The following is a 27,575-nucleotide window of genomic DNA, read 5'->3' on the forward strand; positions in this document are numbered from 1 at the left end:
AAACAACGCACTGAATTTAAAATACTGTATGCTTCATTACCAAAACACGTACGTAAAATCTCCAAAGAACAGTTTATTGCACTGACAAGTAGTAACTCAACGAAAGATACGACCAATAAAGTAAACCTGAAAGATTGCAGTTGCAAATCGAACGAGAGCTTAAAACAGCGCCATCTCTTGGTTTAAAGTGCCAGTCAGTCCATCTTACTCGGGCACAATGGAAAAAGTGCAGCACATTAGCTCGAACACATACATCGTAATACGATGGCACGTGCAAAAACCATCGAATACCAAACACAAGGTGTCATGGCTAATATTCAAGAGATATAAATAGGATATAGCGTATTTTGAAGATAAGAAATCATTAGATTATAGTCACTGGCATAGGCATCGTCCGGGCGCGCTGAATGTCATCAAACACTGTCAGATCTACAATTTACTTGCACAGAGGCAGTAGTGATTGTTGCCATTATGTCAGACTTTTTTCCGGACTAGTATATAAAGAGCTTCTTGGAGGTATAGTATAGAGTTACTATATATTAGAAAGGAGGAAACATTTTCAAATCATGGAAGATAGATCACAGGAATTGAAAACAGCTGATTTGTTGTGTTGACTAAAAAAGGGGGCCATCCAGCTCGGCTCCCAGATTACCTACTTTTCAACGATACTGCGTTTATTCGGTCCTACTACCGAATGACCTGCTCGAATGTCCGCATTACATATTCATGGTGCTTTTTAGTTGGCCCCGTCCGTTTAGCCTAGCTGTAACAGAGGACGAATTTTCAAAAAGAGGACATTCAGGTGTCCTCGGTGGGCATTTTCGATTTCCTGAAATAGGAGGACGTATAGTAACCCTGGTATAGTATATTCATATTGAAATGAACATGAATATTTTTGGCTGACACTCTTCAGCCGTAATCGTCAGCAACTAGTGGAAAACTAGAAAAAACAATATACAATTTACTTGACAATTCTCTACTAGTTGCTGACGATTACCCCTGACGAGTGTCAGCCGGAAATATTCGGGTTCATTTCATTATGAATACACTATTAAATTATATATAAGATAGTTACTTTGCAAGTGCATCTAGTGAAATCAATTAATGTTAGAAAACACGACGAGCAACACTGTCAAGTACATGTCTTTGTGGATTAACTAACACTTTGAAGAGGATTGATCAAGACCCGGACTCGGCCTCCAGCGTGATTAATGGCGTTTGAAAGCTGCATTCGCTTACAAGTGGCAAGATCGCACGTTACTGGACAGCTTGCGGCGTGTCCACACGGACATGGGCCTTGATGATAAGCGTGTCATTCTTGATAAATCCCTGCGTTTCTAGCAACTGCAACGGAAAGAAGTCGATGTAGCCGTATCCCTTTTGATTTCTTTCGGCAAGCGGCCGTTGGAACGCCATCAGGTTCGTTTGGGCGTGCAGGGTTTCCGAGATGTGCGATCTTTCTTGCGGCTGCTCTCTCTGTAAAACGAGTTTTAATGCTGATTGGTACAGGCGAGAGGTAGCGGGTGACAACATTTGCAGATATTTCACATGTCTGAGGTTTGACATCAGCAAGAATAAAACAAGGTCCCTCTCAAATGATTTTCTCAAAATTTGAAAAATGCACGTAAGCTAGTTTGATTCCAGAGCAACGATATGTTGTACATATACAACTCCTCTTCCCAGCTGTGCAGCATCCGCCAACGTTGGAAAGACTCGAGTCACTTTGTAGAACTCACTCGACGTTTCAGTAATGAGATTGAAGCAAAATTTTCTAATCAATTGCAAGTCACCAAGTAACCCAATCGGAGCATATCTTGGTGCATGGATGCACACTGGGTTGAAGAACACGAAGTTATACCGTTAGGTGCTTTTGAAACCTCATACTTTCTACTTGGAGCAGTGCTGGTTCTGGTACTCGAGCGACGAGTATACAAGTTCACAACATCACTTCTAAATCATCATCGGCAACAGCCTCCAACCTGATTGATCACAGTGAGGGTTATCACCCCTGAAAACGGCCACGTCAGCAGGTCGTCATTTTCCCCTTTCATCAGATGGACGAACAGCGACAGGTGGGTCCCTTGAAAGTTTTCGACGCCGTCTAGGTTGACGCGGACACAAATCTTGTAGCCTTGCGGGCTCGTATAAAATCCGGGACTGCAAAGAAAGCGTAAATCATAAACTCTGGAATTTCTAATGAGGAATCCGTTCTTTCCATACCTGTGCAACACCGTCATCTCGCCGGTGCTGGCTGCTTTGCGAAACCTGCCGTATTCCTTGATCTTCCAGAAGTAGAGGCCGTTGCAACATCTGCCACCGACCAGGGTTTAGTGATTAATAATAAAATAGAGTCCTACATGAATTTGACACAAGGAGGCCCGAATCCTAACCTACGCTAAGACACATGCATACCGAGTGCCATATATGACAATTTACGCTCATATTCAGTGAAACAAGGATGTTTTAATTTCTCAATGCCATATTGATGCATCACTTTCATCATTATTAATAGTTATCATTTCTAATGTCAATCCTCTTCCGGGTCTTAGTTTCAAATACCGCGGTACCAGTGTTGGGATCAAGTCGCTACCTTCGAGTCGCGAGTCATTGCACATTTTGACTCGAGTCAAGTCAAGTCAATCGATTTTCAAAGGTGACTCGAGTCAAGTCAAGTCACTCGATTTTTGGAGGTGACTCGAGTCAAGTTGAGTCAAGTCAAGTCAAGTCACAATTCAAGTCAAATTGCCTTTTCGAAGTATGAGGCATGATTACATCATTGAATTATGTTAGCTGTCGGAAATACAGATTGAGTGTTCAAAGTTCATTCATTTTGAATTGATGAACGAATACAGAGTTCAATATATACACGCAAGAAGGCGCTGTATAGCTAAACGACGTAAGTAACTGCATATCCTCAGTTTATAGTTACCAGCCAAAATAGTCAATAGAGAAACGAATTTGATAAGATGCAATACATTACCCATTTACAAATTGATATGATACAAATCGAGCCTGTGACAATGACTGAGGACTATATAAACTATATTGGAATTCAATTTCAATAAAATAAGAGGTTTCGTCAAGGTAAGAACAGAGAACAGAAAGATGTATTTTGCTATTAAATGACTTTACTATACTAGTTTACCACAACGTGGTCAATTTATTTGTGAGAGAACAATGGAGGCTCAGCAAAACTCACGATCACTGAATGATTGGTCGCTCTCACGGGTTATACCAGCGTTTCGCGAACAATCCAAACATATGCAAGATACAGTGATTTTATCGACACCGATTACTTGATGACTTGAAATAGACTCGTGAATTTTGCTTCGAGTCACGAGTCAATCCACATTTCTGATACGCCGAGTCAAGTCAAGTCATTTTAGAAAAGTGACTCGAGTCAAGTCAAGTCATACGAAAAAGGTGACTCGAGTCTGACTCGAGTCATCCCAACACTGCGCGGTACTAATACCATGCTGCGACGTCATGAAAATTGCCGATATATATTTTACCTAGAACAACCGATATTTCCTTCAAAGTGGGATATTTACTTGATGTTATTGGCGAATAATCGGTTAGACTCTAGTCTAGTCATAACAGCAAGCTAGTGTTAAGGGTGAGGTCATTTATACAGGGGCGAGGGGTTAGTTTGTGTTCGGGTTGGGAGAAGGGGGTTGCGAGGTTAGGTGTGGGGATTTTTCCAAACCCACCTTAGTTCTTGAAATGACATCTTTTGCTCGATCGAATTCAGTCTTGTCGACAATTCTTTAACGCTACCGATTTGTGTGTCCATTTTAGCCATCAGCTCCCGAACATGATGGTCCAAACTGAAGAAAAAAACGACTGTCATCTCATCCATCCGACTAACCAACACAGGTTGTCAAGGTAGTCAGCATTGCTACTCAAGTTGAAGTAGCCTAATGGCGTTATTCTACTCAACCTTAACTTGAAGTGGCGACTTCCAAGACATTCTAAAACTACTTAAATTAGAAGTAGAAGTAGAAGACTAAATTCTCAAAAGTACTGAAGTAAGTCATAGATAGACAGACAAGCTTTCATTCGTCACACCAATAAACAGCAAGAAAAACAAAGTCTCAGTGTGGACTAGTAGACAATGAGGCCCCGAGTTGATGTTCAGCAGTTATCAAAGCAGATTTGGTCCAGCTATCGCATACATCTATTAGTAACTAGGAAAAGGGTCACTTTCGAAATTGTAAGACATATCTTTGCGACAATGCAAAATGACCAATGTCTCCATCAATATATCCGATTTTTGAAACTATTTTCTGCCTTTTTATGCAAAAGTCTAAGCACAATCGTACAGTATATTCATATTGAAATGAACCCGAATATTTTCGGCTAACACTCGTCAGGGTTGATTGTCAGCATCTAGTAGAGAATTGGAAAGAACATTGTATATCAACTGTTATGTTCGTGCATTTACGTTTTAGTGTCGTACAACTCTTTCTTTCTATAGGACTAGTAATTAACTCCAATCATTATTTCCTTGTGTGTCGTGCTTGTATTTATACCCTGTGTTCTGTTGTCTCGTGGTCTTTCATTTAACTGCACTCTGGATCGTGTCGCCTATCTTAAAGTTATATTGCTGATAATATACTGATTTTGTATTGCAATCTCGTCGCATTGAGTTATTGTTCAAACAAGATCAAGAACATAACAATTGGTGTCAGAAGTCGGATTCATAGTTATTTCTGCGACGAAGATAAAGCATGGAAGAAGGTATACTGAAGCTGCTGGAAAAGCAGCAGGCAATGATGGCGAGTCTACATGAAACGATGGAACAGCAAAAAGCACAGCATAAAGAAGAAATGGCGCAATTAGCGCAGAGGTTGAGTCCCGGTACGTCAACATCTGAAGCTACCGCTCCCAAGTTTGATTCGTTTGTAAAATCGAAGGAGAAATGGGACCAGTATCTGCAACGATTCAACCATCACCTAGCAATTTACGGCATTTCCAACATGGAGAAGAAAAGAGCGTGTCTACTCTCATGGGTTGGACCTGAAACGTACTCGCTCTTACGTAATCTGTTTGGTGCTGCTGATGTCAGTGCGCAAACTTTCGACGCGTTGACTGAGAAGTTGTCTACACACTTCAAGGACTCCATTCATGTGCAAGCAGCCAGGTACGAATTTTACAATTGCAAAATGCAGCCGGGACAATCGTACGCCGATTGGATCGCAACTCTACGCGGAATCTCCAAGGATTGCAACTTCACATGCTCAAGAGATGGCTGTGATCAGAGCTACGTTGATGAGCTAATGCGCGATCTCATCATTAAAGAAACGCCGCACGCGGATGTGAGACGGCATTGTCTAACACAAACCAATCCATCCCTCGACGACGTTCTCAAAGTAGCTGCAACATACGTGAGAACGCTGGAAACCGATAGGGTTATCCAGGGCGAGAGTAACGGTAAAGATACTTCTATCGTCAACAAAATGACTGGAAGTTATCTGAAGGGGAGAAAACCTTCCAAATCCATTCAAGGCAACTTCCCGGAAAGACTGAAATCCTGCAGCCGCTGTTTCATCGATCACCAGAGAAAAGACTGTCAATATCGACATGCAGTATGTCAGAAATGTGGTCGTAAAGGTCATATCAAACCTGTGTGCATGTCTACCAAACCTAGTATCACGCAACAGGTCACATCCGTCAATTTCTGCTCAGTGCCGCTCCTCTCCTTCGACATCGATCAACTATATCGACGTGTAGGAAACCAGCTCTGGATCAACTCCAGCATCAACGGCATTCCGTTGCCGACACAGTGGGACACTGGTGCACCCTCCGCCATGGTGGGATTGACTGGGTACAAAACTTTGGGCTCTCCGAAACTCTCAGCATACCATTGCTCTTTCGTAGCGTATGGCGACAAGCCACTGAAAGTGAAAGGTATTTGCACTGTAACCGTGCAGGTGGGTTCTGAAGTTCGAGTTGGCTTAAAATTGGTAGTTCTCGACGAACACCGTGGGCAAAACATTTTTGGTCTCGATTGGAGCGATGCTTTCTCCATGACCGCTAAGGGAACGTCTGCTTTGGATGCAATTTCTTCGCAGATGGTCAAATCGCAATCATGTAATACTATTGACATTTCTGATTCGAACGACAAATTGGCATCTTTTCAGTCCAAATTTCCCTCTGTTTTCTCTAATGTATTAGGACGATGCACCAAGACAAAGGTGACTATTCACTTGAAACCTAATGCCAAGCCCGTATTCAACAAGCCACGCCCTTTGCCTTTCGCAAGGCAAATCGCTGTTCAAACCGAATTGGATAGATTAGTCAATCAAGGTATTCTCGAACAAATCAATTACAGTGATTGGGCAGCACCAATTGTTGCCGTCACTAAATCTAATGGATCAGTACCCATTTGTGGTGACTTCAAAGCATTGAATCAACAAATTCAGATAGATCAACATCCCCTGCCCTCCTTGGATGAAATTCTTCACAAGTTACAGGGTGGTTGTATTTTCACGAAAATTGATCTTGCCGATGCTTATTTTCAGCTAGAATTAGACGATGATGCGAAGAATTTGTGTGTCATCAACACGCAATTCGGTCTATTCCGTTATCGACGCATGTGTTTCGGAGTCGCATCTAGTCCCGCAAATTTTCAACGCTGTATTGATGCCATGATCGCCGGCTTACCCGGTGTTGCTAGTTTTATCGATGACATAATCGTTACTGGCATTGATGAACGCGATCATTTTCGCAACTTATCGCTACTCTTTGAGCGCCTCACCGAATACGGTTTCACCGTCAACTTCGCTAAATGTGAATTTTTCAAAAGTAGTATCGAGTATCTTGGTCATATAATCGACAAGGACGGCAAACGCCCGTCTCACAAATCCGTTGAAGCAATCAAACAGTTGCCTAAACCTCAGGATGTTCGCCAGCTACAGGCATTCCTGGGCAAAGTCAATTATTATCGCGCGTTTATTCCTAATTTCACGAATAAAGCCGCTGCCTTGTACCGTCTTCTTCAAAAAGGCGCGGAATTCATTTGGAATGCAGACTGCGACGCAGCTTTTCGCATTCTCAAAAACGACGTAATCGACGCTACGCAGTTAGCTCATTATGATGTAAACAAGCAGCTCATTTTGTCAACTGATGCTTCTCAATTCGGAATCGGCGCTGTCCTCTCAATCGAGCACAATGGCGAAGAGAGACCGATCGCGCACGCATCGAAAACGCTTTCCGATTCGCAAAAATCCTACTCTCAAATCGAGAAGGAAGCTCTGTCAATCATTTACGGAGTCACTAAATTTCGTCAATTCTTGTATGGTAGAAAATTTACGCTCGTAACGGACCACAAACCGCTTTTAGCTATTTTCTCGCCGGACAAGAAAATTCCCGTGATTACAGCGCAACGCTTACAGCGATGGGCACTAACGCTCATGGCTTATCAATACGATATTCGCTATAAACCGACTAATCAGCACGGAAACGCCGACGGTTTATCTCGCCTACCAAAGGGTCCAGACCCTGAGTTTGACGAACTGGAAATTCGTGAAAACGCGGAGATCGTTCACGCTATTAATATGGCATTCGATGGCTTACCGTTAACTCGCAATGAAATTCGCGATGCGACGCTGAAGGACAAAACCATGAAACTAGTAAAATTATCTGTCACTCATGGTAATTGGAATCCAAAGGTGCACATTGATGATTTTTCTTGGTTTTCGACTCGCAAACATTCGCTTTCACTGCACGAAGACATAGTCATGCTCAATATTGATGGTTTTCAGCGCGTAGTAATTCCGCAGTCACTTCGCTCGCGAGTCTTATCATTGTTGCACGAAGGACATTGGGGTATCGCGAAAATGAAGCAGATGGCTCGACGTTACATCGCATGGCCTTCTATTAATCGCGACATTGAAAATCTCGTTAAGAGTTGCGACGCTTGCCGCAAGGTAATGAAAGCGCCGGATCGTCAGTATCGCGAATGGCCCAAAACTTCTGAAAGCTTTGAACGAATTCACTTGGATTTCGCAGGTCCAATAAACAAGAAGATGTTTCTTGTCATCGTCGATGCGCATTCGAAATATCCTTTCGTTAAAGTAATGAATGTCGGTTCTACCACAACCTTGTGTGTGGTCAACGCTTTGAGGGAAGTCTTCTCTATCGAAGGCTTGCCCATAACAATTGTTACGGATGGCGGGCCGCAATTCACATCGAATGAATTCGATACGTTTTGCTCTAATTTGGCAATCAGCCATATCGTATCACCGTCTTTTCACCCTGCCTCGAACGGGGAAGCGGAGCGTTTCGTCCAGACTTTAAAAGCTGGATTGATAAAAAATTGCGACGGGGGAAAAGATCTCAAGTTCGCGCTCCAGACACTTCTCGCTACGTACCGATGTGCACCGCACCCGGGCATAGACTGGAAAACGCCTGCCGAGATTTTACATGGTCGACAGCCGCGCAATTTGTTAAGTTTGTGCTCGCCCTTCGATAAATCGAAACCCGTTACGCCTAGACAATCAGTCACTCATTTCGAGATTGGCTCCTCGGTTTACGCTCGCAGTTACCGAAGCGGACCAAAGTGGGTTGCTGGCGTGGTGACGGAAATACTGGGGCGTGTTGTGTACATTGTAAAAACAGATCATGGGTATTGGAGGAGGCATAAGAACCAACTCCAACCACGCTTGATTTCAGCTGGCCATAATAATACAGCCACACAGGAAATTGCTCAGCCTGCGCAGTCGCAAGCTGAGCAACCATTGGTCAGGAATAGGGCACAACGCCCTGCAGCTAGTCCTGCTCGAACGTCGGGCAGACGTTATCCTCTAAGGAATAGGAAACCCCCGGATTTCTACAGACCTACGTAAATGTGGGCCACCCTCTCAACTTACAGGGGAGGACTGTTATGTTCGTGCATTTACGTTTTAGTGTCGTACAACTCTTTCTTTCTATAGGACTAGTAATTAACTCCAATCATTATTTCCTTGTGTGTCGTGCTTGTATTTATACCCTGTGTTCTGTTGTCTCGTGGTCTTTCATTTAACTGCACTCTGGATCGTGTCGCCTATCTTAAAGTTATATTGCTGATAATATACTGATTTTGTATTGCAATCTCGTCGCATTGAGTTATTGTTCAAACAAGATCAAGAACATAACATCAACAATCGTATCACAAAATATGACGTCACCAGCACGAAATACCGAACAAGAGAGAGTTCAATGTTTCGCTTAAATTGCGAAAAATTATCAAGACGACAGATTTCGCGTCGTCGGAAGGGGCCATTCACACTTTCATTTGTGTGCCTTGGAGTCGACTTCTATGAAAACACACCAGCCAAGGCTGTGTCAACAAAAGAAGCTAGAGTACGATGTAAATATAGTGCATTGAACTCTTCTCTTATTCAAAATTTCATGCTGGTGACGTCATATTTTGTGATGCGATTGTTGATATACAATGTCCTTTTCCAATTCTCTAGTACTTGCTGACAATTACCCCTGACGAGTGTCAGCCGAAAATATTCGAGTACGTTTCAATGTGAATATACAAGTAGAAGTGGCAATCTCCGAGAAAGTAAAAAGTAAGTACTCTAGGCCGAGTTTAGACCAAAAAGCTGTAAGTAGAAGTAGTCTATAATCATATTCACGTTAGCGCAAGTAGGCAAAATCTACTTGAATAAGCTGCTTGCTACTGATCACCTCTCGCAAAAAGTAACCAGTCAGTGCCAAAGTATCCATAATACATCGGCAATATCTCACCCGATCAACTTCTCTTCTGCGTCTTTCGCTAGCGCCGAGGCGGACGATTGGGACGGATTTTCAAGCCTCACGGGATCGGACGCCCTCTCCATTTTCAGGTTGTAGGCTTTTATCTTCTGTATTTCGTCCTCTTCGTCATCAGCGTCGTGTAAAGATTTAGCTGGAAAACAGTTTCGAAGATATCATGCGGTGTGCCGTGCTTATTACTGAAGTACGACCATCCAAAAAGGATTTGTCATCGATCAAAACTCTGTGCGTGGAAAATGATGCCGGTGCTGGGAGCTGATGCAGAGAGCATTGTCAACAAAGGAGGGTCATTTGGTGACGTATTTCAGAACTCGATAGTACAGAACTACTAATGAACTGAGCATGGACAAAATACCTCAAAAATTACAAGGCCGCGAAACACTTTCCAAGGCTGGATGAGTAAATCGGTTACCAGTCAATTGGACACTAGGAGAATTCGGCACTTGGTGGCCCATAACCCTCACATAACTTCCAACTTCAAACCTAACTCCCAACATCAACCTAACGCACAATCCGAATAAATTAATACATACATACCAAGTGAACAGCTTCTTGAAGGTACAAAACTTCAATATACAATTGAATAGTATATGCATATTGAAATGAACCAGAATATTTTCAGCTGACACTTGTCAGGGGTAATCGTCACCAACTAGTAGAGAATTCAAAAGAACATACTAAGTGCCGAATTAACCAAATGCCGTATACCACGATTTACTGACATATTCAGCGAAATATTCATTTCTAAAATTATTATTACAATATTTATGCATCAATTTCATAATAATAATAATAATTACATTTCCAATGCCAAATTCAACAAGTGCCGAATTCACTGCAGCATATTCAGAGGCGTAACCAAAGCACCTAGATATTTTTGACTTCCAACAACGCATTATGACACCCTTCGCTTTTCCCAACGTCACAATGGATTTTGGGTCTAGTGCACCTTCATAACCACACCAAGAAGTGTTCGACACTACTACCATCACCAATCAGTGCTCCCCATGAACATGTCAAAATGTATGGTGTTTCATGTGATCTGATCATGAACTGTGTTCTTCACAAAACTCAATATACGCACAGTGTGGTGATCAAGTTCCTTTTAACCACTAGCTCGTGTTTGTGCTGATTGCTTTCTATTGCTTTCTGATTAGTAATTACCTTTATATCGTGACTTTTTATTTCATTCTGTACTAGTTGGGTGTGGCATTAGTCCATGGAGACTGGACATATGAGCCTGCGATATAATAGCATGCGACACTTCAGCATGTGGGTAAAGTTTTGGGTTAGAGCCGGATATGGTTGATATTGAGAATTGGGTTAGGGTTAGGCTTGGGGTTAGGATATATATATGTTTCGATTACGTGGTTAGGGTACGTTTTATGGTTGTTAAACCACATACCAAAGTGACGCATGATAAAGTGTCGCATGCATCGCACGCATCCCTACTTTTGAAGCGCAAAACCCCCTTAAACGCAAAACCCCGTCCTTTTGAAATGACCGATCTGACGCTTATATTCAGTTGCAATTCAGTAAGTCTTATTATCAGTGTTGCGCGGCCAACTAGCAAGAAGCGTGTTATCAATTAGCGAGATTCGTCTGGGCACCGGCACAATGTAACGCGAGGCGATCTCCCGCTGAGCGAAATTAGGTTATTGATTGCCGCGCGCTTGCCACTCGTTGCTGGCCTGATTTATTGCGCCTTCAACGAGCCTAGTTCCGCTGGCTTGAAGAATCAGATCTGCAATAGGCCAGCCAGGTGCGCACTATACCATCGATGGCCTTCACCATCGCATCTGCAACAGGCACAATACGAAAGATCATCGCTGGCCTAACTACCGCGTCTCGGGCCTAGCACGCTTAGGCTCCTATTAGGGATGGTGTGAACCTCTGAAAGGTTCAGGTTTGTGTGAGCGTGATACTTTTTGAAAGGTTCTGTGTGAACGCGAACGTGAACCTCATGACGTCACATGATGCCATAATGATAATTCCAACCCTACATTTCAGTGAAGTGATATATTAATGCACAACACGATATCTAGCGACGACTCGGGCCACATTATGCCACAATGGTGAAGTAGCCTACATACTGTCTTTTTAAACGTCGCCAAATATATCAACTGAGGCAATCAAATGATATTTTAATCCCATAAAACCATTGTCTTACGTCGCTTTGCCAACCATTTCGACGAAGACTGGCAAGCGAATATAAGCTTATGCCTTACCAGTCTATATCCCTAGCTCCTATCTCCCGATGGCTTGGAGAAATGCCGTTAATATATTCTGATTAGCAATTGTGATTAAAGAGTCACATCGCGAATTTGAATGACATCGAATGCCCGCGAACAAGAGCGACACGTGCGTAAATGCGTAATTGATTTCCCCTAATACCTGAACATAACCATCAGAAGATGTGTGTCAAGGCTTGAGTTATAAAAGACGAAAGGTTTGAACCACCTGAAATCGACGTCATTATAGCAAATATTCCTTAAAAACACGTACATTTTGACTTGCGCAAATCGTCGCCGAGGTTACACAAGACGAATTGATAAGCGCGTGTATTCTATTGTTCATGACAGATCAGGCAGTAGCTAATTAACAGCACTTCCGGACTCGTCGACAAGCTTATCATACGCGTATAATCGTCCACACGAATGTACTCAATCCTAATGAATTGATGCTGGGTTCTGTACAACCAGGCAAATCCAATAATATCAAGAATCAAAAATATCACCTGGCCTAGGCATATTTTTGTAGCCATTCGCCATGCCTTGCGTATCCCTTTCGTAAATATCCATAACGTCAGCACTGCCATCGCACGAGTTCTGTAACGCAACCAAAAATCAAAACCGCAAAACATTTCTCCTCGCCATCACGGCTCACATTGCTCTCAAGATCCTGGACTCGTGACGATAGCTTTTGCAGCAGCTCAGATATGCTTGAATTGCTCTTCATAACTTGACAGATGTTGCTCAGAAGGTATTGCAGGTGGACCTGTGTCGACTTCTCCATATGCTGCTGCATATTGTGTCTGGAATGCTGGTGGACAACAAACAGAAGCGATTACACCTGATTTATCACACCATTATCAAGATACAGGCGTATAACAAAATCAATACAGGACCATCGAAAATCAATATGGTACAGTTCTCAACACAATTGACTTTGTTTAAGACGTAACAAATCTGTTAGTCACTTGATCCACGTTAGTCATAGAGTAGGCTAACATATCGATTTACACAAATAATGGGATGTAGCCAACACCTCACTACAGAGCACAGACTTCCTACCTCTTGAGGACATCCAACTTTTTCAAAGACACATTTAATAGGCGCTTGCGAACATTCCATTGTTAGATGCTGTTGCAGCTGTCGACAAAACAATACTCCTCAACATGACGCCCATAAACTAATGCAATATCACATTCATTTGAGACACAATCGCTGCGATAAACAGGAAAGACAGACTCATGCGAGTACGCGGCCGAGATCTCCAAATTAACGTAACAGAATAGATGCGTGGTTGCATTATAAATGCCGTAAACAACCTCGTATTGAGAGAAAAAATATCTCAGCCAGATTCATTACGCGGTTTCCTCATGGATCACAGGATTGGTCAAAGTGACCATCGAGGTAACTCAATATCATGAAGTGATGACGCGAGATTCTATCAACGTAGGCCACTAGAAATGGGTGCAGAATATACAAAAATAATCCATTTCCATAAACTGAATTAAGTCCTGACGAATCAAACAACTAGATCCCTAAGAATACAGGAGACTATATCCAAGTATTTGTAGTACACAGATATATGAGATTAAATCAATTACATGGGATGCAAGGTGGAGTCTAACTAAAAGATAACTGGAAAAACATGAGAATCATCTCTCCACGACCCAGCATCCAGTATTTTGCATACATCAAACAGGCCCGTTAAACAAATTTAATTATGTCAGACTCAAATCATTATCACAATGCCCACATACAACATTAGTCCACCCACATCTTGAAGGGGCACTGCACTCTAAAAATGATGTGGTCTCAAATTGACGGGCAAAACGGAGGAAAAATTTTGGCCGCAGCCGTTTTCTTCAGAACGCCACCGTAATGGAACTGTAATGTATTGAAATTTGCACAGATGCATCACGCTCCAGCAGTCACGCACAGGTCGAACTTTATATAGTTGTCAGCCGATGTTATGAAGGAAATATGTCGTACACGGCAAGGTGGTTTAGATACTGCGTTCAACGGAAGATGTCCAGTCAGGAAATTTATGTCAAAATCGGGCCTAGTGCATTCCATTTCCTTCACAACATCGGCTGACAACTATATAAAGTTCGATCTCTGCGTGACTGCTGGAGCGTGATGCATCTGTGGAAATTTCAATACATTACAGCTCCATTACGGTGGCGTTCCGAAGAAAACAGCTGCGGTCAAAATTTTTCTTTCGTTTTGCCCTTCAATTTGAGACCACATCATTTTTAGAGTGCAGTGCCCCTTTAAAATCATCACGTCGTAGCATAGCGCCACCATTTCCATAATTGCACATCGTATGATCAAGAGACAATAGGCCACATGAAAACGCAATGAAAAACAGAAAATGTCTACTAAGAGAACACGGGTACCTTGTACTGTTTCATTTCGTGTGTGCAATGTGGGCAGGTAATAAGCCGATGCTGTTTGCATTCTTCTTTATGATTCTAAAAGTAGACATGGTCTAAGTAACAAGCAAAACGCCAAGAAACGGTATCGAAGCCATTTCTCTGAAAGGATCGCTATCTTTTACAGCAGATTAATGTTAGAACATTTGCACAAGGATTCAAATTTTGAAAAACCCCACATAATTCCCGATGTTGATATAACCTGCGTGTCATAACGCTCTCCGAGCGCTGTTATCACAATTGAAATATCGAATATTCAATGAGTCACGATTGGATTGTCGTCATCCCCACGGCACTGTAGATGACTCGCCAAAATATCGAATGGATGGTATGCACATGAACATTAAGTCAAATTCCCTCATTTAGCGGATAAATGACACGGCTGCAGTGCACACAGTACTGCCTCAAATTTGTGACAGAATCTATTTTGGCCAACAGTGGTAATGCTGCGAAAACAACGACGTCACAATTAGGGCTGGGGACGTTGATCACGACAATTCAAGTGTTGATCGACACAATTTTATTCAAGGTTGCCCAAGTAGATTATTTATACAGCATAGAAATGACGTCACCCTCTTTCCCAACTGTGAACTATATCGCCAACAAAAGTGGTCAAAGCAGTCAGCATTGCTACTCAATTAGAAGTGATACAGTAATTTCCACTAATGACAATTACTAGAAGTAGAAAATGAGAGGTTTCCTAAGTGCTCAAGGAAGCAGTTGCAAAATGTAGATTTGGTCGAGGAGTCGCATACTTTTTGGTCATGAAACCGTAAGTAGGAGTAGTCTAAAAGCATATGCACTTGAGCATGAAGTGCACGTTGGCAAGCCCGGCTTTGAGTAGGGCCTACTTTGAAAAAGCAGACATACTGTACCAAACCACGCCAGACAAAATTCAGTTGTTGTCAGCTAGGCTACTCAATTCGTCCTTGTGCCACACATTAAAAAATTTTCTGCTTCAGAACCAGAAAAACAAACAGGCGACACCCACCTGTTCTTCGCAAAGCGGGTAAAGACTCCCGCATTTATCGCACTGGACAGGCCGTCTCGGACATTGACTTTCTTCGTGAAAAATGGCGTCTTCGATTAGCAAGTCCAGTCCGCATTTGTGCTTGCACGGAATTTTTCTCATGGGACACACTTCGCCGTGATCCTGGGAGAAACGATGTGCAATCAAGCCTTTGGCCATGAATCCGTACTCTTTTACATTCCACAAAATTAGATCACTTGATTGGATCATTTTATGGCAATTCAGATTGACACACGCGAGAAATAAGTGGAACCACAAAAAAGTTAATCAAAGTCAATCAAATATATATGAGTACAACACATATCATAAAGTGTACAATTTTGATACAATACTAGGAAATAACCCAGCGCACAGCTACCATTGGAAGACGTCAGCTACTACAAAACAAACACGCTCAAACTTGATAGACAGAAATCTGATTGTTCTCAAACTCATAAAGTACACAGATCCAAAGGAACAACTTCGATTGACGTTACATCCTGGCAAATTCGAGTACTTTGGCTCGAGGTAAGTGCGGTTTGGATGTGCATATTAAAACTCAATGTAATCCTACTTTGAATGAGATCAAAAGATCGACTGCAAGGTATGACATACCACCCTGGCATGGGAAATTCCTATGAAGGTGTAATCGTCTTTTAGTTTGGATATACTGCTAGTGCCTTCTAAATCTGAATAGTGAAACTTCGATATGGTGACTGAAACTATTTGCTAAATGGTATTCTACCTGCCACAGTAAGCCTACTGAATAGAATAGTCTACAGCAGTTGAATTTTGAATACACACTTTGATTTGGCTAAGCAAAGTTGTGAAAATCATAAGTCGGCTTGGTACAGGTGAGTAACATCACTGGTGGTCGAGGATTAACTAGCCTGCTATATAATTTATTAATGTTGCATTCTCCATCACTAAATAAAAGCGATTTCGGGTGAAAATTGGTTGAGAAATAGGAGAGGCCTTTTGGTATCAAAAAATTGGGTCATTTGAGGAATTTCTTTTACAGAAAACTACTATCTTATTTACCAAGACAAAATACACTTGCTAAAAGCTATCCTGAATTAATGGTAATCAATTAGAATTACAATATTAAATTGAAATCGCGAGATGCACATTGCCATACCAAACATTGTGTGGGGGTTTGACAAAGAGCTTCTTGGAGGTACAGAACTTCAATATACAATTGAATACGGTAGTATATTCATATTGAAATGAACCCGAATATTTTCGGTTTGACAAAGTGTGCAAAATCAACAAGCACATAGTTCACTTCACATGATTTCGTTTTGAGCAAACAGAATTTTGTAATACCACTTTAAATATAGAGTGCCATCATAAAAATAGCTTGGGAGCCCTGGTCTAGTCTGAAATTACCTACAATTCTTGGAACCCAAGATATGACCAAAAGCTATCCTCTTTGCCACACCTATCAAATGAGGAGCATAAAATATCATTATCTGGCATGGAAAAGTAGGCCTAAAACAAAGTGCAGGGATCCCTAACCTGTGATGGACCAGTCTGCGTTGTAAATGGAAGTACAATATTGACACAATCCATTATAACACATGTCATTATGTTTCACTTGCAACCTTATTTTGTCTCATTTTCAGTACCAAGCAAAAGTGATGAGCTGATGACCTTTTTGCAGTCATCAACTTCCATAATTTCGCGGTTAGGTTTTCCCCGCGAGAAAAAAGAAACACCGGTGTAGTGTGTAAACTATCACACCCACCTTCATCCTTCGAAGCTCGCACACATGATTGCATCCTTTATTCCGACACTTAGCCTTCAGGTCAAGTATTTCTCTCCTCGCATAATTATCGGGAAACACTAGTTCTTCATTAAGGGCTTCGTTATCGACGGGGCAGCGTTTCTGTCGTCTATGGATAGAATGAATTGGTAAAAACCAGCTTTCTGAACAGCATCATTGTGTACGATTGATGAAGAAATTTGACAATCACAGCCAATCGTAAAAGTCAGAATGTGGAGATTAAAAAAAATACAAGTACAATTCAATAATACATCAACACCAAACTGGAAAAATGGCCTTAAAATACATATTAAATATCATTCCTGATCAGGAACCTGAACGAACAAGAGAATGAAAGATGGAGTTTAGATCGGAATTGGATCAGGACTGCAGTTTTATATACACGGAATGAAATCTGGGCATTACAAAACCATCAGATGTGCATTTCAGCCTTCACAAGCAGCAATGTTCTCTCAAAGCCGCGCGCTTGCGCAATTGCGCAGTGCTGACACGGTCTCAGCGCACAAAAAATCCGAAGAATTAGAGGGAACATTGCCAAGCAGCCCGGAATATCTATTCCTAATCCCAAATCCGAAAATTCAGAGAAAAATCATCATTCAACGATCACATTCAAAATCTTAGTCATGATATTAGGTAATATGTAACAAAACCACATTACGTAATCGGTATAGGAACAATAGAGCGTAAGGTCCGAAGTATAAACGGGCAAAATAATTCAAAGGGTAGTCAAGTCATATGCATTCGCGGGTGGACATCGTCACATCACATCATAGCTTTGAATGGGATATTGCCTACTTATGCGGCATTCCGCCATTAAAAGTTATTCCAATGCCAATGCATGTTAATACCAATATCATCAAGTGCTCCATAATTGTCAGCAGTCCACTTACAGAGAATAGCCTACAGTTCCGTAAACCGGGGTAACTTTGGACAATTTTCAACAATTCCGCTTTGTATCTTGGAAATGCTAGGGTGTAGGGGAGGCAAGTTTTGTGTTTTTCATGGGCAAAGATTAGAATTGCCTAATCCAAAATCTTCATGGTCATAAATAAGTACCTTATTTTCGTAAATTATCCGTGTCCAAAGTTACCCCTGCATGTGGGGTAACTTTGGACAATGTAGTTTTTTGTATGCCTTTACGCTCTATTGTTTATGAAACCTCGTAAATGAGGCTCATTTGGTAAGAGTTGATGAGAGCAGTGGCTAAAACTGAAACAAAATAGTATATGTCTGGCCTATTGCATGATTTTTACCTAATCACCCTCATGCCTTCACCAATTGGGACTTATAAATAACATATGGTGATTAGGGGTATCCCACTGGCAGTGTCAGCAATCGACAGCAAACATCAAGAATGTTACCGTGATTTATTGCCGATTTCAAATATATTACTGTTCTTTCAAAGATACACTTTCCCTTTCTTATGTCCTCTGATGGATATATTTATGATAATTTACGATATCCCATATTCAGCAGGCACATCTTTAGGAGTATGTTTGTAAGTTTGTAAGTTTTTGAAGTAGCTTACACCCGATTACAATCTCTCAGCTCATTGCGTACCCATTTTTTCATATTTTGGCAAACTCTTAATTTATTAACCTTCTCACTCCATTTTAAAAAGCCATCAGGCCAGTCATAAGGAATATAGTTGACGATACCCTTTGACACAGATGAAGCAGCCACTTTCCAGAGCTCTAAATATCACATTTTCCACTGTCCAAAGTTACCCCGTTCTGATAAAATTTGACGGGGCAACTTTGGACATCGCATTTTCTTGTATTGATCTAAGGGTGAGCCGACTGAGATTTTTGCCATGGATTAAGACTACTTAGAGGTATCTGCTGCCAAGTTTTGAATCTCTGAATCACATGCTATCTATGTTTGGTTGTAAGAAGTTTAAAGGCCATCAATTTTGATGAAATTGACCCCCGCCATTAATTTATCAATGTTGGGTGAAGTTTGACTGGTAATGAAATGAAGTCCAAAGTTACCCCGGTTTACGGTTTCTTAGCAACGGACAAGCATCAATACTCAAAGACATGACACACAGAGAAGTGATTCTAGTCGTACACATGTCCAAGAAACCAGGACACAATACAGAAAACGAGACAACAGAAACGGAATTTGGAAAATAAATGGGGATTTCGTGATTTCTGAAACGGCTGGCTGCCTGACTGCCTGCCAGACATCAAGTACCTATTAATCTGCAGTGCTGATCCATTCAAGGATGTGAGACACACATGTACGTGGAAATAGTAATGCCAATGCATTGCAATCAATTATTATAGCAGAAAGATCACTTGAAGTAATTGATTACAGTGAATCACAGTGATTTCTATCTACTCTGGGTCACACATGAAATATAACTATTGAACTCTCAGACCATTCTGTTCCATTCAATACAGGATGAAAAAACGTAATAGGTCAATGATTTGAAAGTGAAATATTGTCTTATTTAAACATATCAACCATAATTTTTGATGTGATGTATTCAACTTACTGCACACAATCAAATCGGGTGAAGCATCAACACCATAATTAACTGCTACTGATTATAAGGTGTTCTATTTCTATTCCATTGTAACAGTGCGAATCTATATGACATCTCGTGCATAGTGAGATTACGGAACATAATAACATGTTTATCCTTGTGAAATCTAAACCACAACGTATTAACTTTCCTGTAATTGCAAATTGCATGGACAATCAAACAAGAAAATTATTCACAACATGACTAACACTCTCCAACAAGAGGATTTTATTGTCATGGAAGGTGCTTTAGTAGCTTTACCTATCCGATCAACATGCTAAAATCCTCCTCGCTGTAAATGAATATCCAGTCGTATAATGGGTAAACTATATATTGGGTAAATTTCCTTTTTAGAGTCATCAAACACGTGCGGCAATTTTGATACATTTCTAATCACTAATTTTCCTCCAACAAAGTACCGATGTATGCAAATATTTATCTATGGAAACTTCGATTAGTGACACTGTGAGGTCAATAGGTAAACTTTCATTGACTGACTGCGCTATCTCAAAGATGGTGTTGTGTTCAGTCTTACACATACGACATTGCATCATATTTTTGGACAATAAGGAAGTGAGCATGACACAAGCTATCAAATAGCATAAGATTTCCTACAAGACGATAAGCATTGCTTTTTGTAAACACTAGAAACATAGCTACATCTGGGTCAGTAGCCCGATATGGTTCGAATTTGAAATATTTACTATAAATGGCACCAATTACCAAAGACTAAAATATCTAAGCGGATGACTGTTGTCAAGTGCAAATACTTAAAAACAACACAACATTAGTATGTACTAGAAATAACATTCTACACTATATTTATCTTATTTCTATTTGAACAGCTTCTTGGAGGCACATAACTTCAATTTACAATTCAATAATATATTAATATTTAAATAAAAAGAATATTGCCGTTGCCGGCTGACACTGGACAGGGGTTATTGTCAGCAACTGGTAAAGAATTGGAAAAACACAATATATTGTAGGCTATTAAATAATTTAGAGAATATAAACACAATATACAATGTTTTTTTCCAATTCTCCAATTGACCTCGCACCCATATAAAACAATCCAAGTTAACAATGTCTTCAAGTCTATTGTGTAGTTGTTTAGAGAGATGAGAAATTGTTCAACGAGCACCATTCAGTTAGGAAAATTATGAGCTTTCAGGCTATATCAAGTGGGTGAACAGGAATCGCCTATAACCATTGCTGGTTTACTTCAGCCAAATCAGCCAACACACGGCAGAAGTTGAAAGTTCCTTCTTAATTCATTTATATCCATATATATTCATCCATTTTTGAGCAAGGAGTACTCATTTCCGAAAGCGAGCACAAATCAACACAAACATAAGGCATCTTACTACACAAGAACAAATACAGGCTAGTCTGATACTTCTAAAATTTACTGAACTGTGATATATTTAGATCAGTATCCCTGCTATGGCCCTATCGGTAAATGAGTCATCAGTAAAAATAACATTGACTCCTAGAACTGTTCCACAGATTACGCTGACTCAATGACAGTGAACCCCATAAACAAAGTTCTCAAGAGCGGTGCTCACTAATGTACAGAAATCATAAGTGCTTTACTGCCAGAGTAGCTCTTATGCTCGGAAGTCAAACTTTCTACTCTACATTAACGGACTCAAGCTTGAGATTGAAGGAGTTGTTCTTTGAAAAACAGATATGACGTGTAGTTGTCTGTTGACAGATAAGCTAAAATTGATTGTGATTTAACAATATTACACTTTATTTGAGGATGAAGCATCGATAAACTCGCTTAATGTGATGTTAAAAGTCATTGCTTAGGTAATTATTGCACTGCCTTATATTGCATCCGTTGTCGTGGGTATGGTCATTGGTCATTCCTTGTTTGCCGAGATGCTGTTAAGTTGTAGGTCTTTCTAATATCAAAGTAGTATTGGACTCGGCGTTCTGCGTTCCTGGTCATTGGATATAGGGTCTAAGTCAAGGCAGGGTCTAATCATAAATTCGACTTGTAGTATAGTTTCGTACAAAGGTGGCCAACCTTTTTGCCATTCACGGCCGCATTTCGACTACTCATGTATCTTACAGCCGCATTCCAGGGCATAGTCGTAATGAGCTAGCTGGACGCCAAATGCTCATGTTAGAGTGGCTATGTCTATTTCTGGTGAACACCCGACTAATCTATTCAATCATAAAAGCTTGCTATACGCACCGAAATCGCGAGTGGTCACTGGTTATGTTATGGAACTGTATATTGTGGCGCTAATCGCGAATTTTTTTCAGAATTACCAATTAATTTCGTGATTAATATTAGTAGTTTTACGTATTGCTATCAAACATTTATCCTTTTTCAGCGCATGGATGTGATCAAATTCACCGGTAGAGTTGATGGAAGGGGATTTTTCAAAAATTTAGGGCAAGTTATAATAGTAAATGCATCTTCTGGTGGGCCAATTGTTATTAATCACTTTGTTGCATGCTGTTATTTCTTGACCTCTCATCAGGACTGTCGGTATAGTGAGGAGTACACGATTCCGAGTTGGTATTTCTATATGGAGCGCATCACTTTTCTCTGCTGTTCGAATCTGTAATGTGGGGCTCTAATTGCAAATGGCCCTACTGTATTAAAATCGAAAAATGAAGTCACATTTAATCGCAAACGGCGCGAAGAAAATTTCAAGATTAATCGAAATCTATCAAGAGAGCGGGAGTTATTCCTAAATTCAAATTGCAGTCGATGGCCGCCAACACATACTAATTGAACTACGTGTCCACGACCGCACAAATTTCCTTCTACGGCCGCAGGTTGACTACCCATGGTTTAGTAGGCCTATATAGTTATTTTATCAGAGAAAAATGCAAAATTCTTGGAGAGCAAATGCAATTCTAGCAGTGAAAAACATTGATATCCACTTCTTTATATGATGTGGTTTCCGTGTTTTGTTATTATAATTCTTTAAATGCATAATTTTCATTGCAATCATGAAAGCAAGTTGCTAGTTACCACACTATTGATTAGAAATAGTACATAAATATGGAAAACTATACTAAATAATACCCATGACATCAAGCGGGGACATATAAAGTTTAAAACATTTGCTGAATGTAGCAATACATTCAAGAGTAATACTGTAATGCATCCTAAAATTACTCCCAAATTTCAATCGATTGAACTACAATGCATATTGCATAGAGATGCTGTAATTTACTCACACAAGTGATCTCTTTATACAAGATCTGCAAAATCGATGTCCACAGGTGGTCTGAACAGCGTTCCGCAGAGCCATCAAGCAAATCGGACACATGTACTTATTATCCAAACTTGGAACAAACTCATAGTCGTATCCTGAAGTAAAGGATTCGAAATTGAAACGAAATCTTTCTGACAGTGGCTTGGCAAAATTATTCCTACAAACAACTATGGTGCGGAACTACGAGGCATAATTTGGATGAATAGGATACAGCACAACAAACACACATGGATATTTTTCCAGAACTACGGTATTTAAAGTATTAGTTGTACTGTTTTAGAAATTCAAGACACAGTGATTTTTACAGGAATGCTATATTGCACTCACCTTCGGCATCTCCAGTAACGTTAGACTCTTCTGCAGCAGACAACGCCACAGATGACACACTTCGAAATATCAAATTCTCCGTAGTCACAGACATTGCGATTATTGAAACAATTTCATAATAATATTTCGTCAAATCTGTGAGTGAACATACAACTTTCAATTCAATCTATTCACCAGGTAATCCAAGTTCCAGCAGCTCACACACTGACATAGTATGCACTAGTGTACAGGTATACATACACTCTAACTCTGCGGTCAAATCCACTCACCCAGATGAGTGGCTACTTAACCCCAGTCCAGTTTCGCACTATTCTCCGAGATTGCGGTTAATGATATGACTCATGCCCATTGCGATATGAGCCACATTTTCACAGCAAACACCCAGTTTACAAGCATACTCCGAAACGTTGACTAATGAACAGGGATATAATACCGAAAGCACAGTTTCGCTCGACTACCGTAATCTATACAACAAGCTCACCCACATCACCTGGCTGTAAATTTGTTATTTGTGTGGAAGTGACTCGTGAATGAGAATGAATGAAAATAGCATTCGTTCCACTTCAACGAAATTCAATCTACTCTCGCGCACTGAGCTAGCTCTCGCGGTATAAAAATTGAACAGTGTAATCGCAGGACGCCTAAATGACCTCTTTTTTAAAGAATTTGTCCTCTCTTTGTAGAGAGAGAGAGAAAGATATGATTTTCTTTTTCGCCTTCACCATCGAGATGCTTTGACGACGGAGTTGCGATAAGGCCCCATGAGGTCATCTAGTCTGCGCCCCCGGTTTTTTTCTCCTCCATGCTATCCGTGATTGCTGAGCGCCTAGCAGGATACTGCGGATACCAATGTTCTAGTCTTTGGTATGACCCGGCCGGGGATCGAACCCACGACCTACCGCTCGAGAAGCCGGACGCATAACCATTACACTATCTCGCTCGGTTAGAAAAAGTATTAAAATGCCATCACAAACTCGACTCCGACCATGTGTTTGTAAGACAATCAACGAAAAATATAGTATCGCGCGACCGGTATATTTCTGGATTAGAGATGGGAAAGTAGTCAACACAGTAGGCTATTACTGGTCGAACAATTTTCAAAATCACCGGTTTTCTATTCCGGCAGGCTACTAGAGCTTTTAGAGATTTGGAAAAGTGTTCTCTTTTTGGGATCTCAAAATATGGCAACCCTAGCTATACTGCAGTAACTGGCATAAAACGCACTTTAGTTATACCTTCATGTTGGTTGTATTGTTATGTTGCGTTTCACTTTTTTTTGCTAAACTTTTATGCACAAATCTGTTCTACAAGATGCACGAAATTGTACCCAGGGATGATCAAAGTAGATAATAAAGCTACTCAAGTAGAAGTAGAAGTAGCGCCGGGAAAATCCAAACGACAGAGTACATGTATAGTCAGGGTTGCCATCGACGTGGACCCAAAAATAAGGACAGTCGAAAAATTAGATTAGCATGAAAATGCGTTTTTGTACATATGCTTTGTATTTATACGAGCCGTGGCATATCACATTCCATACTTTTCGCCAGAAACAATCTGCTCCATCAACTCCTTGTTATTAGAAAGTTTTTTGTAGATTTCCCGACAGCTCAGGTCTAGAAGCAGCACCGGCAGCTCCTCCCATAAAAATATACGTTGGTCTTGCCCCACCCATACGGTGATAAACCAAACTTCTTCACCTCGTTGTGATTAGAGGCATCAACCAAGATGGAAAAAGGCCGTACACCAAGTCTAGACAAAATAATTTTTTGAGCGTATGGAGCAAGAACTCCAATAACAATGGTTGTAGTCTTGGTCCTGGCCGAAGAAAACTTATTTGCGATGTTGGAATCGGGGAATATTGCTTTGAACAATTGCGATGTGCAATCGTTGGTAAGGAATGATTGCTGGTTTTCACAGTATGGAATGCCCAGGTACCCTCTGCAGCAGCTCCCTTGTAGTCTTTGGTCATTGGTGCTGATCGACTTGTGGAAAAAATTATTCATCGACTGGCTCAAATTAATCATTGTGACACACTTCTTGTGTTTTGGGCTATAAATGTGAGTTGAAATAGCGGTCTTTCCTATGGCCTCCAGGTTAATGTCACAATTGCAGATATTGCAATGAGGGAAACACTCGCCCTTCAAGCTTCATTAGATACCCTTGGATTCTCATAATCGTCGCATACGCTTGCTCATTTTAACTAATCAGATTTAGCCTTAGTAGTAGCTAAAACTATATATGCGCAAGTGCAATATAATTTAGATAAATTTAAATTTATCAATGATTTATGGTTTTACTATATTTTTTAACCAATGTGTCGACTGCACTGCGCCTTTTTTCACCACACAATAAATGCTGCCTTCCCCCACAGCTTGAGCTTTATCTGCCGTAGACCAAACAGCAGGAACCTGGCGCTGCTGTTTACTGCTAAAATGAGGTCCGCTGCGGTAGCTTGGTACAGACGAAATTGCTATACCACCACTCACTGCCCTAGCTATCTCACCACTTATAAGTCAAATCTTGTGGTGCGTACGTCACGAGAGTTCCATTCAGTTATCATGTCATAAAATCTCGCCGCAAAATTTTAGAATATTATGCAACACAGATACCAGAGGAAAACGATCGAAAGTTCAGTAGTGGCTGAAAATAAGACAAAATAAGTAGGGCTGGGCACAATGATTCGAGTACTCGAATCTGAATCGAGTATTAATTTTAATGAATCGAGTCGAGAAGTAAAAGACGATTTTTTCGAGTACTGACATTATACGCTTCCCGCCACTGAAAGTCAATTTATCAACGAGAATTATAGTTTTGATACTAATTTTCACTGTTGACGACGCCTTGAAACCTTGATTGGCGGTATCATAGCATACGAAACATATAGTACAAAGCTACGAAGGTTACTGGACGTAGCGCATTTCCGAAGTCATGATTATCCCACAGCATTGTCACCAAGTGGAATGAAATCGGTATGGTCGAAAAAATACCAAAGTAAGGTTTATGAGATGTATAAGAGGCATTATATTCTTTATGGTGGCATAAACGGTACATATTTGAACTTTGACGTATTACATTTCGTTATGACGTCATAATGAGTGGTACTCGATTACTCGACTCGACTCGAAGCATTTTACGTGATTCAGAATCGAATCACTCAGGTACTCGATTTTGCCCAGCCCTAAAAATAAGGACGCAAATCGAAAATAAGGACGTTTCTTAGAAATAAGGACGGTTGAGTTTTCTAAGACGCGCCCCTTCAAAATAAGGACAAATCTCAGAAATAAGGACGGTATGGCAACCCTGTGTATAGTACATATAATTCAGTGGTTCCCAACCTGTGGTACGCGTACCACTAGTGGTACGCGAAGGTCTTCGAGGTGGTACGCGAGTAGATTCTGTCTTTTTCGATCGAAGGGAGTTATAAGTTCAGGTGAGGTTGATTTTGAGTTTTTTTGAAGCCGTCGTCTCAAGCTATTCCCCAGCTGCTAATTTTCCCTTATACGTGGGAATTAATTCGAGCAAGGATTTTCATCCCTAATGACTATCAAGTCGAAGAAACGAAACCGACTTGTTGCGCCCATACATGACTTTCGATGCGCTGTAAGCAAACGTATGCCAAGCATCGACAAGCTAATGGTAAATAAACAAATGCAGCCATCGCATTGAATAAATTGACTTTTGCTGTGTGTTGTTATTTCATTACGCTGTTCTTCCTGTGACTGGTGGTGAAAAAATACAATTCCATACATCCCATCAACCCTGGCTGATAATGCCTAGTTCAGGGGTGTCAAACTCAAATTGCATCGCGGGCCGGATCGAAGTCATGAAATCGCTTGCGGGCCGGACCAGTCAACGGAATCCAAAATTTGCCTCGTGCCATTGCTTCTCGCTGGAATGCTTTATTATCAACCATATATAGATAATACACGGATCGTAGGGGTTTCATTCTGGCTAGTCGCAACACCGTTATTTGCGAGCAATGCGAAAATACGATGTTTGTCCGGTTGAATACAGTTAAGAACCGCTAAAACAATGGCATTACCGAAGATACAAGTAAACATATTTAAGTGTTCCCTTTGCTTCAATCCAGGGGTGGCCATGACCTGTGGTTGTAAGAGGGAATTTGTGTGACCGTATACACGCAATTCAATTAGTATGTGTTGGCGGCCGTCAACTTGCAATTCGAATTTACGAATTGACTCCCGATTTCTTGAACGATTTTAATTAATCTTGAAATTTTCTTCGCGCTG

General features: G+C 40.9%; 1 protein-coding gene across 2 annotated transcripts; it reads right to left on the reverse strand.

The window, feature by feature from the left end:
* Positions 1-53: 53 nt before the first annotated feature.
* LOC145448901 (TNF receptor-associated factor 6-like) lies at positions 54-23,537 on the reverse strand. Of its 2 annotated transcripts, XM_080327348.1 has the most exons (13): positions 23,326-23,535; positions 22,961-23,093; positions 17,185-17,332; positions 15,420-15,581; positions 14,393-14,467; positions 13,059-13,136; positions 12,652-12,807; positions 12,503-12,593; positions 9,739-9,898; positions 3,711-3,827; positions 2,221-2,310; positions 1,980-2,157; positions 54-1,476 (listed from the first exon to the last, which is right to left on the reverse strand). In XM_080327348.1, the coding sequence occupies exons 1-13, from the start codon at positions 23,417-23,419 to the stop codon at positions 1,258-1,260; spliced, it is 1,701 nt and encodes a 566-aa protein (XP_080183474.1). In that variant the 5' UTR covers positions 23,420-23,535; the 3' UTR covers positions 54-1,257. The 2 variants fall into 2 exon arrangements, with proteins under 2 accessions (XP_080183474.1, XP_080183475.1); XM_080327349.1 differs by lacking the exon at positions 13,059-13,136 and having other exon boundaries at positions 23,326-23,537.
* Between the last annotated feature and the right edge of the window lie 4,038 nt (positions 23,538-27,575).

Source organism: Botryllus schlosseri, chromosome 10 (genome assembly GCF_051294905.1).
Source record: "Botryllus schlosseri isolate E-star chromosome 10, Bs_hap1, whole genome shotgun sequence".
Lineage (NCBI taxonomy): Eukaryota > Metazoa > Chordata > Ascidiacea > Stolidobranchia > Styelidae > Botryllus > Botryllus schlosseri.

Excerpts from the sequence above, each read along its gene's own strand:
- LOC145448901 (XM_080327348.1), bottom strand. The coding sequence starts at position 23,419 with ATGTCTGTGACTACGGAGAATTTGATATTTCGAAGTGTGTCATCTGTG. Across the intron at positions 14,468-15,419 it reads ACCCGCTTTGCGAAGAACAG|AATCATAAAGAAGAATGCAA; the intron begins GTGGGTGTCGCC and ends GTCTACTTTTAG. Across the intron at positions 2,311-3,710 it reads ATGTCATTTCAAGAACTAAG|ATGTTGCAACGGCCTCTACT; the intron begins GTGGGTTTGGAA and ends GGTCGGTGGCAG.